The sequence below is a fragment of the Anguilla anguilla genome, chromosome 2 (assembly GCF_013347855.1).
Source record: "Anguilla anguilla isolate fAngAng1 chromosome 2, fAngAng1.pri, whole genome shotgun sequence".
In the NCBI taxonomy this organism is placed as follows: Eukaryota; Metazoa; Chordata; class Actinopteri; order Anguilliformes; family Anguillidae; genus Anguilla; species Anguilla anguilla.
This window is the reverse complement of record NC_049202.1, coordinates 71,865,472-71,880,873: the sequence shown is the minus strand read 5'-3', so window position 1 is coordinate 71,880,873 and position 15,402 is coordinate 71,865,472. Positions and strand designations below refer to the sequence as shown.

At 46.0% G+C, this 15,402-nt stretch overlaps 2 protein-coding genes across 3 annotated transcripts in view; one reads left to right on the top strand and one right to left on the bottom strand.

Moving 5' to 3' along the window:
• LOC118219617 (cytochrome P450 2K1-like) overlaps nt 1-15,402 on the top strand; it is a 607,214-nt gene that overhangs the window by 438,589 nt on the left and 153,223 nt on the right. The window lies entirely within an intron of this gene.
• On the bottom strand, nt 653-6,551 carry LOC118219621 (T-cell activation Rho GTPase-activating protein-like). Its single transcript, XM_035402945.1, has 8 exons — nt 6,322-6,551; nt 5,053-5,123; nt 3,933-4,096; nt 2,996-3,157; nt 2,667-2,773; nt 2,338-2,512; nt 2,083-2,194; nt 653-1,859 (listed from the first exon to the last, which is right to left on the bottom strand). Exons 2-8 carry the CDS (start codon nt 5,105-5,107, stop codon nt 1,285-1,287), a joined length of 1,350 nt encoding a protein of 449 aa, XP_035258836.1. The 5' UTR covers nt 5,108-5,123; nt 6,322-6,551; the 3' UTR covers nt 653-1,284.

Here is a 15,402-nt window from a genome sequence, read left to right as displayed (position 1 = left end):
TGTCAGTGCCACTCGTGGTCATGAAGCAGATAAATGTTGCGAATATATTTTTACGGACGAAAATAGCTCAGAGAAACAACTGAGAAAGGGTAGAGATTAAAGTTTTAAGAGAAGGCTACCTCACAACTTCTTTAATCACAGCATTTTTATAATTTTGTGCCTGTAGGCTACCGTATATTTTTTCGCATGTAATTTTCTGGATGTTCATGTCGAGTCTGTACGCACGCGAACACACAATTACACACGCAAATGAGAGTTTTGAAATAGAATTTGAATGGACCCCGAGACTGACATTGGCTCCGGATACGAAATCATCGGTCCGCCTCAAATTGCTCACGCTATAGCCTACGCTCTCGGAAGACAGGGTTCCAAAAGGACCCTCTACGTCTCCACATTTGTCCCGAACATTATGGAGGGCACTTCAATTTCTAACTGCTACGCGAAAGTCCTCGCTTTTTAAAGTTTTGCGCATATTTCATATCAACGGGTCAGTCCCCTCCCAAATCTTGATCTAGAAACGGAACACCAATTTGTGATGGAACGGCAGAATCTGCTTCCCAGAGCTGAAGAAGGAAAGAGATGCTTTTTATAGAAAGTTGTTGTGTTTTAAAAAAAAAAAATGTTCACACATCACATTCAAGTGGTTAAACAATTCAAATAAAGAGTTTTTTTATTTACACAATTTACAGTAAGATTTACATTTGTTGACAAAGACAACACATCTATGTCCATTATATTATAATTCTTGGTAAGACTTTCAATATGAAAATACTACTATTGTATTAAAAATTGTACTACAAACAGCAAACTGTGGAAAATGACGTATTGCTTTTTCACAAGCACAGAATTGTCTAGAATGTGATTGTGTGCTGTAGCATTAAGATTTGCCTTCACTGGAGGAACTAAGGGGCCTGGCCCAAACTATGAGAGACAACCCCAGACCAAGGGGTGTCCAGATACTTCTGGGCATATAATGTATAATGGCTGCAAGCAAGAAGCTGCATTTCAGTCATTAGCCCAAAATGGCAGACGTCAAAATCCCCCCCGAAACAGAGGCCGGTAGCTCATGGTCTCCTGCTGACCCCGGGACAGGGACTCAGGTGGGCAGGGCTTTGGCGGGAATGGAGGGCGGCGGAGCTTGCTGGATCCTTGATCAGTGACGCAGGGACAGATGTCCTGCAACGCTCATGACGCTCAGGGACCCGCTGAGGATCTTACTGACCCCCAGGTGGACACAGGTAGCAGGTAGTAGTGGGCGTGGCCTCCGGTGCTGGGCTGTCCTTTTTATTGGCTGCTCCTGTGGCAGGGGGTGGTCCTCCTGTCCTCTCTCCTCACAGACCTGGAGCGCCTCTTCACCCCGCCTCCTGGTGTGGAGACGTTGTAGCCCTGGGGGCGGGACTTGGGGGAGAGGGCGTAGCTAGAGAGGACTAAGGTGCGGTCGCCAGACGCATCACAGGGGCTGCTCTCCGCCGAGGGGGAGAAGCCAGTGCAAGGGGAGGAGCCCGGGTGAGGGGAGGAGTCTGAGCAGGGGGAGGAGTCTGAGTTGTACATCACGGGGGGGAGCGGAGCTGACATCTGCTTGGAGAGCGGCCGGCCCAGACGGTCCCCATCGTCGCCCCGGGCGAGCGACAGCAGCGTGCGCATGCCGGCCGAGCGGAGCATGGCGGGCTCCGAGCGCCGGCGGCACACGGGCCGGTCCGGGCGGCGGGGCGCGCCGCAGGAGGGCCGGCGAGAAGGCGTGGCCACCGCCATCTCCTGCGCGGCCGCGGGGGACGGCGGTCTGTCTGCCGCCGGGTCCGCTTCCGCCTCCGGGTCTGCGCTGTCATAGGCCGAGTCCTGCCCATGTGACGATAGGGAGTCTAAGGCAGAGAGAAAGAAGCAAAAATAGGTTATTATTATTATTATTATTATTATTATGTGGTTGCTACAATTTTCTGTTTATTAATATATTAACACGTTCCTTTAAAATCATCAGGGGCCCCGACGGGAGGGATTTTGAAAAACTGCTGCTCTCGTATAAAAAAGCCGAAGCATTTCAGACACGCGTCGGTGTTTGACTCCGCTGTCGCCCGGGAGACCTACCTGTGCTGTCAGCGAGCCGGTCCTCCTCGGCAGGGTCCACGGCAAGAGTCTGCGGGCCGTCGCCGAATATTTCGCCGCAGTTCTCGATGAGGAACTGCGTCAGGGCCGTGACCTGCAGCCGGAGGAGAAACGGGAGACGGGTCAGACCGTGGCGCTATGGTGCCAAACGAGCATCGCGAGCCTGCCGCGTTTCCTATTGGGGCCATTTAGTTCGGCCGTCCCGTGCGCTCGACTGGGCAGCGGGAAGACGCTCACCTTCTCCACCTTTTCCAGGGACAGGGGCTCAACGGGGAGCAGGTTGGGCGAGATGCAGACAGCCAGGTTCCTGGCGTCCATCTTGTTGGCGTCGGCGCTTCGGCTGATGTGTCGCAGAACCAGCAGGAGGCACTGCAGCAGGTGCACATTGGCTTTGGGCAACCTATCAGATACCCTGGAAAGGAGGGGGGGAGCGATAAATTTGTCACTTTGTCTTTCGGTCTACAGTTACTCAACCAGAGAAAATAAACCTCTTACTCTTTAAGTGCAAAAACTACTGAAAAACACAAGGCACCGAAGACAAGGACTCCTCGACGCATTTCACTCACTGTCTCAGCTCCGAGCATCTTTGGGCCTCCTCCTTCTCCATGGCGCTCATCCAGGCCGGGTACAGCGGCGCCCCCAGCAGGCCGTCTGGGAGCTGCCTCAGGAAGTCCTGTGTTTAAATTCGGGGCTCGTTATCACTGGCAGTGAACACACCAATCATCCTCACCCCCACACCCCCCGAGCAGGCATTCTGCAGTTTGTGGACCCCTGTGCTCCGTGCATTCCAATGTTTACATGTAATGATGTTGATAATAAAAAACCAATAATAATAATAATAATAATAATAATAATAATAGAATAAGAGAAGGAGGAGGGGGGTTCTGCACCGTACCTTCAGGAGAGCGGCGAGCAGGAGGACTGGCTGGGCCTCCGCGTCCAGGTCCTCTCCGGCCTCCAGCCGGGCTTTGATCTCGGACAAGCGCTTGGCATTCCCGGGCTTCCGGAACACGCCCTCCGTGGCAGGGGCCCTGCTCCACAGCTCTGCCAGCACTTCCTGGGGGAGGGGCAGGGAGAGATCGCGGTGAGCGGAAGCAGGCCTCCATGTAAGGGTTCTCCGCCATTATCGCACTGCGTCATATAGCACGTATTTTTAATAAAACTTGAAGAGTAGTTTTTTTTTTTTTTTGGAATGTTTTTTTTTTTTTCAAAATTCAGTGTTCTAGAACATTTCTCTCCATTACATCAGCATTAGAATGTTCAGTTACGAACATTCTAATTACATAATTACAACCATAAATGGTTAATAGGAACATGCCTATCTGTAAAAAAAATAAAATAAAATAAAAACACAGCATCAGAACCAGAATAGTTTACTCTGATAGGTCAGGAGAAATGACAGTGACCAATGTGACCTTCTTTTTTTGGTACAGATCAGTAATAATGATAATATCAATGTTCTCTGATGTTTAAAAAAGGTGTTAACAGTGTTGACAGTGACCTTCTCCACTGGTTGAGATCAGAGCTGGGAAAGTCCCAGAGCGACAAAGTGAAACTCCTGCCACGTGTTACTCCCACCCATGACCTCAGTCAGCTGAGTTTCACAAATTAGTTCTGCCTCCTGGCTGAAGACTTGTGCTATTTACCAAATCCAGGCAATTGGCACAAAATACTGGGGAGGAATTTTTACTTTCTGAACCTGGATTTTCCACCTGTGAGATCAATAATAAGGATGACAGCGATGGACACTGGTTGGTGGATTAGCGGTGACAGCGCTGGCAGTGACGGACTGCGATTGGATGAGGGTGGCAACAGTGCGGAGAGCGACGTACTCTGATTGGCCTGGGAAGCCTCCGGTCGTGGCCGCAGACGCTGAGCAGTGGCCGTCCGTACAGGCCGGTCCCGCGGTCGGGGCTCCAGGACCCCCCCGTGCAGGACGGCAGGACGCCCCTCTTCTGCATTCTCAGGAACAGGCCCCTCCACCTGTTCACATTTTCTGTTTGAGGGGGAAACAAAAAATAAAATTTAAAAAAAAGCAGACAGAAAAATTGTCATTTGAGAGGCGTTCACAGGTTTTGGCCCGTGACGTTACAGGTAAGGTCCACTTCTGGTTCGGAGAAAGCAAAACAGGCAGTTTCATAAGGCTACAAAAGCCAAAGCTGATCTTGAGTCACACAAACATTCAGCAGATGCTCTTATCCAAAGTGATTTACATAGCGTGCTTTTTACCTTCCACCCACAACAAACCCACAACCTCTAAAGGGCAGTTTCATAACATTCATACCAGGTTATACCTGGGGCGGGGGGGCTGTATTTTTCACCTTAAAACCCGAAAGCAACTCCCACCCAATAAACTGTTATTAACTGCTTTTAAAGTCCCAAATAAGAATAAAAGCCTGTGGACACCTGGGCTGTCTGGGAGAAAGACTGAAAGACTTGCACAATGGTTTTCAAAATCAGTCCTGGGGAATACTGTGTATGCATTGGTTTTTTTTTGTTTGTTTTTTTTTAAATCACAGCCAATAACTTGATCTGGATTGATCTGGTTTGGCTCGCACCACTTGCTCTGGCAGTGGACTTAAAATTTTTCAAAAATTGTCTAGTTTCAGTGATCGGGTGTCGCACTAACTCAACAATTAAGACCCCTGTTGATTTCACCTCTTGACATTTTTACGAAGTGAGCTCTTTCAAAAAGAAATACGCAGCACTTTTACAGCAAATGAAAGCATCGTGTTGATCTGTGTGATTAAAAGTACAGGGATGTGGATGAGGAATATTTACCCTTCTTTAACACCTAGTTGACAATTATCAGCTCCTAAATGTTCGGAGCTCCTGATTACAGCAGGAACGAAAAAGCAAAAAGCAGCTCAGAGAGCCCGAGGCCCGGGTTCGAGCCCCTCGGCTCTGAGCGCACGAGGAGGGCCGCGCGGCTGGGAACTGGACGTCACTCACCACACGGCTGGCGGGCTTCCTCTCCGGCTCCACGCACCTGCTCCGAGGGTGACATTGGGTTTCGCGGCTCCCTGTAAAACACCGAGACCTTGGTCACATGTCAGGCGCAAAAGGCAAAATTTTGTGTGATGTCAGAATTCGGCAGGCCTGTTGTCTCGTACACGCAGTTCGTGAACAGCATTGAGTTCTATTCGTCTGTGTAAAAGAAGAAGAACACCGGGCCCAGAACCAAACACGGGGCCCAGAACCAAACACCGGGCCCAGAACCAAACACCGGGCCCAGAACCAAACACGGTCCCGTGGCTAAACGCTTGTGTGGAGCATTTTTGATTTGACACAGGGCTTCAAACAGTAGCAGCCTCAACTGTGTTTCTGAATAAATATGAAGAAATGTGAAATATGAAATAAATATGAAAGATTATGTCATGTAAATATGAAAAATTATTTTCTCGGACATGCATCTGGCTCATATTCATTAGCTCTTCCACTAAGCAATAGACATTCATAGGACTATTACATTACTCATGCACTTATGTTGTTTTTAACCTATAATCAACCACTTACAGTTTGTTTTTTAACTGTACTTACTATAAAACTGTTCACCTACTGTATATTCATACAAGTAGATATTTTCTGAAGGGGTTCAGCAAAGGGGTTTGCATTGGGGTACAACAACAGTACCTCACTTGAGAGCACAACCTACATCCACTGTATTACAAACCTGATCCCTTCACTATTTCTGAACTCATGAAAGTCTATGGCAGAAGTCCTTAGCAATGCCACTGGTGTGTTTATGTTGCTTTGTTTCCTTATTATATAGAATGTTGTGAGACATTCTATATACAACAGAGAGTTGTGAATCAGTGTTGCATCAGGAGTTCACATTAACTATAATATAAAACACAACACAGCACTCAAATGACATTCAGCTCAGTGCAATTACATAACACTGTCTCAAAAAAGATTCAAAAATATTTTTGAAGCACTGAAATAATTTATTAATAATAAAATCACTTAAAAGTCACTTCTATGTATATTTTCAGTTCTTCCTGTCTCCTAAACAAAAAAGAATGGCAAAGGGAATTAAAATATAAGCACGTCCAAACTATTAGACCTTAAACGGACTAAATCATGAAATATCATTGAAATGTCATTGAATATTTGGACGATGATTCATCGGCAATGCAGACGTCTTTCGATAATTCAGTTATTAGGAAAATAACTACATTTCACGGCATCAGTTAAGATCAAGACAATCTTGGGACTCACCTAGCAACAGAACAAGAGTGCTGATGATGTACCGACAGCCCAGTATACAGCAGTCCACCACAATCTACAGCGGTTTATAGCAGTCCAAAGCAGTCCACCGTAGTCCGCAGTGTTACACCTACGAGTGGCAGTCAAATTTAGATGACGAGACGACCCGCAGCTACGTCTCCGCGGTGTTATCCAGTCGGGAGTCGTACACACACTGATAGCTGCGCGCCCCTCCCACACTCTCTTTAACGCCCCGAGGTTCGCGGTGGAAACAGAGAGCCGTGACGGAGACAGGAAGCCGCGTCACAAACCCGTGGAAACACCACCCCGCCCTCCGCCGCCCCCCCCCCCCCCCCCCCCCCCCCCCCCCAACCATGTAGAGCGGGCGGAAAGTGTGCCGTGCGAGTGACGCGTCGGAGAGAGAATCGCTTCCTTTACTTTTATTTTTCTCTGTGGCGTGAAGACCCCACCGTGAGGTCAGCGCCGAAAGCTGTTCTTTCTTTGTTTTGTTTTTAAAAATGTCTTTCTTCTTCTGGAAAAGCAGTTTGAGCCTCATGTTTGGAAAGAAGGCTTGACAAATAAAGATCTTTCCACGGGCAGGCTGTCGCTGATAACCTACTTTTTTATTTGGCAGAATAAAAAAAGAACTCAACTCACAGTAAATTGTGTTGTTTATACTTAATAGGAAACATAATCTTTGTCAACATATTTTAATAACAATATATTTGGTACCTTGATTCCCTACAAACTTACTCAAATAAACCCACCCTGGTATTCAACTATAAATGAGGAGTGAGGACATACTCTTGCAGTACAATAAATACTATTGTTCTTCTAATTTTATTTTCAGGGTTTTTTCACAGTCCTTGTTTCTGAGGGTTTTGAAGAGCCTGTAAATCCCCTCTTGGTCAGAGCATGTGTTTTCCTGATGGTAGTGTTTGTTTTGGTTCTCTTTTTAGCTTTTGTGACATTTAGACGAATTCAAAAATACTCCAGTATCACTTCTTCATTAGTCTCCTGGACTTTTTTATGCATTTTCGAAAAATAATTCTTTAGAAAAGTCCAACTGAAATTACACTGTAGTCAGCATTTCTTTAAAGTAGCAAGGGAAGGTACCTTTTTAGAAAAAGAAAAAGCAGCAGACTTTAAACGTTTTCTTACTTTAAAAAGTGAACTTTTTATAGTAATCCAAATCAAACAACAAATAAATCTACCAGACAGCTGAACTCTGATAGGAATGTTGCACTGCCTACTTGGTGGTAGTGGCCCACCAGGACTAGGGTTGAGTACCCCGTAGGCGCTGGGGCCCACCAGGACTAGGGCTGAGTACCCCGTAGGCTCTGGGGCCCACCAGGACTAGGGCTGAGTACCCCGTAGGCGCTGGGGCCCACCAGGACTAAGGTTGAATACCCCGTAGGCGCTGGGGCCCACCAGGACTATGTTGAGTACCCCACAGGCCCTGAAGTTCACCAGGACTAGGGTTGAGTACCCCACAGGCCCTGAGGTTCACCAGGACTAGGGCTGAGTACCCCACAGGCCCTGAGGTTCACCAGGACTAGGGTTGAGTACCCCACAGGCCCTGAGGTTCACCAGGACTAGGGTTGAGTACCCCACAGGCCCTGAGGTTCACCAGGACTAGGGCTGAGTACCCCACAGGCCCTGAGGTTCACCAGGACTAGGGTTGAGTACCCCACAGGCCCTGAGGTTCACCAGGACTAGGGCTGAGTACCCCACAGGCGCTGAGGTTCACCAGGACTAGGGCTGAGTACCCCACAGGCCCTGAGGTTCACCAGGACTAGGGTTGAGTACCCCACAGGCCCTGAGGTTCACCAGGACTAGGGTTGAGTAAAACCACAGGCGCTGAGGTTCACCAGGACTAGGGCTGAGTACCCCACAGGCCCTGAGGTTCACCAGGACTAGGGCTGAGTACCCCACAGGCCCTGAGGTTCAACAGGACTAGGGCTGAGTACCCCACAGGCGCTGAGGTTCACCAGGACTAGGGCTGAGTACCCCACAGGCCCTGAGGTTCACCAGGACTAGGGCTGAGTACCCCACAGGCCCTGAGGTTCACCAGGACTAGGGTTGAGTACCCCACAGGCGCTGAGGTTCACCAGAACTAGGGTTGATTAGTCTACAGAGCACTGGTTTAAAGCCCTGCAATTCCATTGATCCTGTGGGGATCCGCAGGACCCAAGATTAGCGTTGTGCGCAGAAGTGTAGGTGGGAAAAAAACAGAACCTTAGTGGGAGCAGGTGGGAATTGAACAGAACCTCAGTGGGAGCAGGTGGGAATGGAACAGAATCAATTGACCCTAATTGAGTCTTAATATAATATAGTTGTTATGGTAGATGGGGAGAGAATGGTTGAAGGACTTGGAGTAGTAAAATGCTGGTGAGCAGTCGGGGGAAGTCCAGACAAAACGGGAGCTGCAGGGGTCATAAGAGAGCATTTAAATATTGCTGACTGAACAGACAACGTGCCTTGTGTCCGGGATACAAAAGGAACAAATTGGATTGTTCCCCGACATTCCAGTGTCACAGCAGCCTTTCATAAATATAAATTTATAAAATACGAGATTTCAAACGTCGAAGGCCCTCAACCGTTTTAAAAATGGCGGTGCTGTGACATCAGAAGGGGCTGGAGTTTAAACTGTATTTGAGCAGTTTCTCGGTCCTCTGAATCCTCCCCCGGTGGAAAGCACAGAGGCCGGGGGCCTGGCGGAGTGGGCACATACGAGAATTCCACAAGGACAGGAAACAGTACTCAACTGTAGAAAGCCTACACAATCTGTATATGCACACAAACACACACACGCACACGCACACGCACACACACACACACACACACTGTGCACATGCTTACACAGACAGACACACACACGCTATCACACATACACGTGACATTTCAAATATAGCACACACACACACACACACACACACACACACACAAACTGACCTGCGGTTGCATACCTGTTTTGCACAGGCATCGCAGTCTCTGAGCATCCTGCCTCCGTAACACTTTGCTGATGATGTCATCCCTTTGATCTAATATCACCTTGGAAACTGTGGTTCCAGAAACATCACTGAGTTGAGCTGCGTTGGTCATTGAAACCAAACTCAATCCAACAATCACCCCCTCTTTCAAAATTCACTGAGCTCTCCTCTTGCAGCTATTACAGCCATAATACTGGGCCAGGCCAGTCCGAAATTTACACATGACCCTAGCATGCTGGTTCATCATTTACTAAATTATGGTGGCAGTGTAGTATAATGGGCAAGGACACTGGTTCGGTTCCCCCAGTAGCACACAGCCATTGTACTTAACCTGCATTGCTTTAGTGTATAATCAGTGGTATAATTGGATACAGTGTAGACAAAAGTTGTGTAAGTTGCTCTGGATAAGAGCGTCTGCTAAATGCCTGTAATGTAATGTAAATTAAGATGAACCACACTGGTGTAGTGGCCTCTGCTTTTCATAAGCAGTACGTTCCTCATTTACTGAGGTAATTCCCCATTTTGACTGCTGTTTATATAATTCATTATTTACGTATTAAATATTATCTTCCTGTTATCTGTACCACATTGACTTTATTGTCTCCAGTGTCATAACTGATAAGTGATGCACTGCATTATAACTACATGCTAAAATGTCATACTGTTTTCTTCTTCTTTTTTTTGTTTTAAATCTAACCATAATCCATAAGTGCACCAACCATTTAACAAATCATTTGATTTAGTTAGTTTAATTAGCTTATAGGGATTTTGTAATTGGATTCCCTTCTTTCAACATACTGAAGTTAATAATGTTTTAAATTTTAAAATAACTTTTACAGCGACGGTCTCTGGAGCTCTGCAGAGGCTGCAGGGAAGTTGCCGAGTGAACAGTAACATTACTTCAAGAAAACATTTCGGAGAGCAGGAGAGGCGGGGCGTTTGGACAGACTGACAGCGGTCACCGCTAAAGAGCTGGGCGGTAACGCGCTGTGTTGCGTAGGAAACCCTGGTGCCCACCAGGGAAAGTCCGTCCGAGTGACGGGTGTGTTTACCGCACTGTGGGCAGTGCGACCTCCACTAAGTATCAGCTCACCTCTCTCTCTCTCTCACTCACTCACTTTCTCTCTCTCACACACACACACAAACGTGTAGAATGCAACCTACGCAATGTACATTAGGTGCTCATCAAAAAGACTGTTTAAATATCACCGAAAACCCGGCTAGGTTTTGACCTTATCGTCTTCTCGAAACATCGCTGTAGAAATTTTTTTTTTGTAGAAAAAAAGAAGACCTTCTGTTTATCTGTGCAGGTACAATACAATTTCCTGTTATTAATCTGTTCATGAGAACAGCTGGTGTGAAGGTGTTTTTGGTTGTTAAGAGTTGATCTTAATTTTCATTTTTGAATTGAGTATTTGGTATTACAAGCAAATGTGCAATACCCAGTGTAACAGGTTTTGGAACCAATGGAACATTCTCAAAAAGTTAAAACCCCGCCTTCTGGTCAAGTTGACAGGCTCTATTACACCAGGCAAGATCAACAGAGCACAGAAAAGTATTTGAATCCAAAAAAAAAAACAAAAACAGGTATTTGACTCAGGTCTGGTCCAGGCAGAATAAAACACACTTTGAAGGAGTGTAGCGGCGCAAGGCAGGCTCATTCCATAGATTGCGTTGTTGCCGTTCTCGTTGTGTTAGTGTTAATCAGTTTAACCTTCAGGGTCCAAGTTGAACTATGCGGTTGTTCCCTGCATTTGGACCGGTACTTCTCTCTAGGGGTTTCGTCATACTTGTTCCTGGTTATGGTTATACACTTTGTTGTACGTCGCTCTGGATAAGAGCGTCTGCCAAATGCCTGTAATGTAATGTAATGTAATGAAACGGCATGTCTTTGTGATGGTGGTGGCGGCGGTGGTGGAGAACCCAATATCAGAGAAAGGCAGCAGGAGACGTGGATTGAGCTAGTCTCCTGCTGCCTTTTTCTTTTTTTAAAAATAAAAAATAAAAGAGAATTTACTGAGTCAAATCAGGATATGAGCATACAGAAAACCAGGAGAGCTTTTTAAAAACAAACAAACAAAAAAAAAAAACGAAATACTCGAGGCTGTGACTAATGCTCAGAGAGCACCCAATCAGAGGCCAGCATGGAGATGAAGGCTCAAGACTGAGTGAGGAGCAAAGCAACTAAGGCAGCATAAATGCCACAACTTATCCGCTCTCGAATTGCAGACAGGTGCACACAATAACATAATCAGAGTTCGTGATGATTATGCCGCCCTCTGGTGACCAGCAGGTGGGGGTGCAGCTTGAATACTCTCAGTCTTCTCCTGGACTACTGGTCCCATCTGTCAGCATGGCTTGCCGAGCGCACAAGGTCAGAGCTTTAAGCTAAGGGTACAGGGTTCGAGTTCTTGGGATTTATATGCTTGCTTGCTTCCTTTCCTTGCATTCCTTTCCTAGTATGGAAGTACAAAATATGTGAAATTGATGTCTGAAATTACCTGTTTTCTATGTACTGTCAGCAGGTGCATGTCGATCTCTCATGTTTCCCTCCTTGGACAGGGAATTACGGTTTATGGTCAATAATTATATTACTGTGGCAAAATGTTTTATCCATAAATGTAGATTTCTAAACCTGTTTTTTTTTTTTTTTTTTTTTTTTTTTTTAGAAAGAATTGTCATTGCACTTTCAATCATTGATGTTTTTTTTTTTTTAAAAGCGAGCAGAAGGATTAAAACATTATATATTAGTCCTCTATAATATACCTTTTGTATTGTGAAAATTGTTTGTTAACTCCTGGGGACGGGATGTGACATTTGTTTCTTTTTTTACTCATTGTTTCATTTTGTTTTGTTTTGTTTCTTCTTGCATGTACTTTTTAAATCAGGTCTTAGTTCCGGGCAAGACCCACACTGGCCCTTCTTGGGAAAGAAATGGACACCCCTCATGTAAATGGACCTTTTTTCCTTGTTGATGGTCCAAGCTTTCAAGCCACCATTTGTAACAGAAATGTGTGGGTGGCAGTGTAGTATACCGAACACTGCCGCTGTACCCTTGAACAAGATACTTAACCTGAATTGCTTCAGTATATCTGCTGTAACTGCAGAGGTGGGTAACCCGGCTTCAAAGAGTAAAAAGACTGACCGTGTATTTGCTCCACCACCATGCACTAAACCAGCTGACTCTAATTAGCATAACTCTTCAGCATGATAGGAGACCTAATTATTGTAATCAGTTGGTTTAGTGCATGTTGGTGGAGCAAGCATGGTCAGTATTTTTACTCTTTGAAGCCGGGTTACCCACCTCTCTGTAACTGGATGCAGAATGTTTTGTAAGTCGCCCCGGATAAGCGCCTCTGCTAAATGCCTGTAATGTAATGTAAATGATTTCCTTCTGCAGGACCAGCGTATCCCGGCAGTTTCCGGGCTCCCGGTGTGCCTGTAACCTGACCTTTTAAGGAAAGCGAAAGTAAAGATGAACTTCCTGTCACGGAAGGGGCCAGACCGCTCTTACTAGAAGCAAAGACACGGGAAATTTGACCAGTAAGTTGCATACTTTGACTCCAAAAAGTACAGAAAATTCCTCAGGAAATTAAATAGCATTGTACTACGTTTGTTTATGCTAAGGACAGCATGGGTGGAATAGGATGGCTTTTGTATATAAATTGTGTTTTGCTATTATGTGGCTAATGGGATGCTCCAAGATGAACTATGTGTTTGTGAGGATTATTTTGAATATTTGCATGTTTTGTTCAAATTCACAATGTGTTTAACGTGCACAGGCTTTTGTCACTGACTTCGCATCATATACGGAGTCATTGGAAAATTGTACATTGCAGAATAAATTAATAGGACGTGCTGCATTAGCTTTCAATAACTCATGTACTTCACATAACTATTGAGTTGACAGATGTCAGAGCAACAGCTAGCTGTAGCTGTTTCTTATGCAAGAAATATGCAAGTAATTTTCATTCAAAATGATAGCGATGTTCTGTGGATGGGACTGTGCAGTTGCTGTACTCTTAGTCAGGTCCTATTTGCGTCCTCATAGGTTGACATCCTGAAATGACAGCAAAAATCAAGTCTATTTATGGGTTGTACAGTATGAGTATGGTTTACCAATGGACGATTTAAATCAAGGCAATGTTTTCCGAAAAAAAAAGAAATAATTCACCATGGTAGAAAGTATTACTGAGATGGCCACATGTCAGCTGGCAGTAGATATATGCTCTTTTACACTGGAATTGTTACTAACAATCATCTGTAATCATTATTTTATTTTGTTTTATTTTGATTCTCTAATTTTGGAATACCAAATAACGTTTGCAATACAAGATCATGTTTGTGTCATATTTGGATTGGACGATGATCCAGCATTGACGTACTTGGCACCAAGTAGGAAAGCTCTCCTCTCATCTCTGCGTTCATGAACCTCCTGTAAAGGCTTATGGGACAGACATTTGTCTGTGGTGTGTAATTATACCGCTTCCTACTCTGCTTGCACATGCAAATAGCAATGAAAGGTTCATACTGACTGGCTCAATACCAGTGTGTGGATGGGCCCCATGGTCCGGTATCTGTTAAGGCTCTGTTCCAGTGTGTGGATGGGCCCCATGGTCTGGTATCTGTTAAGGCTCTGTTCCAGTGTGTGGATGGGCCCCATGGTCTGGTATCTGTTAAGGCTCTGTTCCAGTGTGTGCATGGGCCCCATGGTCTGGTATCTGTTAAGGCACTGTTCTATTCTGTGAATGGCCCCACATTCTGGTATCTGTTGAAGCTCTCTGGTGTCCAATCTGGACCATGCCAGTGCCGACTGTGGCTGTTAGTCCAGCAGGGTGGTGCATAAGTGAATAATATCTAGGGAGGGATCTCAGGAGGCATAAAGAATGTGTCCTACTGCTCATCGGTGACCCCTTCTGGTCAGTCACAGACCCACAGGGTGACTCAGTGTCTGTGTGTGGTAAGTAAATGACACTTATGTTTCTCCTGCATTGCTCTGGATAAGAGCTCCTGCTAAATGAATGTATCGCACTGCATTTGTGACACATCAGATATGATTATTTCTGCTTTTCCTGCAGAGCTGTGTGAGTAAAGAGCACCTTTCTCCTCTCTGCAGGCCGTCAGGCTGTCAGGTGACAGAGAGAGGCTGTGCTTCTCTGGCTTCAGCTCTGCGTTCAAACCCCTCACACCTGAGGGAGCCAAACCTGAGCTACAATCACCCAGGGGAGTCGGGAGTGAGAGCGCTCTCTGCTGGACTGGAGAACCCCGGCTGTAGGCTGGAGAAACTGAAGTAAGTACAGAGTGAGAGAGAGTCAGGAATAGTGAGAGAGGGGCTTCTACAGAGCTCCTCTCTGGTTAAAACCACTCCCACTGCATTCTGGGACAGACCCAAATGCTGTTCTACCATCCGTGGAGTCTGCAGCTTTGTCGACAGTAAAACTAGGGAGACGCATTAAGCTTGTCAGCTAAGTCCTTACAGCGTGGAGCTCTCCCATTGTCGCAGAACTCAGTTTCCACGCTGCACCCCATACACAGTGCAGTCCGTGTGTCTCAGGCTCTGTCTGTCCCTCTGTCCCTACAGTATTGACCATGGAGGTGAAATCAGGCTCAAACCAGCCCATGACTCTTCTTCTTCTCTTCTTCCAACAGTGCAGTGACGTCTCTCTCATGAGCTTCTCTCACTCTATCTCTCCCTCTCAAACACACACACACACACACACATGCACACATGTGCACTCTTACGACCTGTAACTCACCTGTATTACTATAACCAGGTGTGCACTATCGTAACACAAAGACACCTCAGTATTAACCACAACCCGAAAGAAGAGCCAGTTAAGCACAAAACGATATATAATATGCAAGAAGGCGTTTATTATACAGCAAAGCAGGGAGTTAGAGATATTTGTCCTAAAGGAGTTTTTCAACATATGTACTGGTTTAACACAGGTTGCAGGATCTCACCAGGCAGGTAGATGTATCCCACACAAGATGGTCCTCTGGTCTAAAAGTCCATCCTCCAGTTTCCTTAATTTGTTAACAAAGATGGTGATGATGGTGATGATGGTGGTCAAGGTGAGCAGATTGCAGACAACAGACA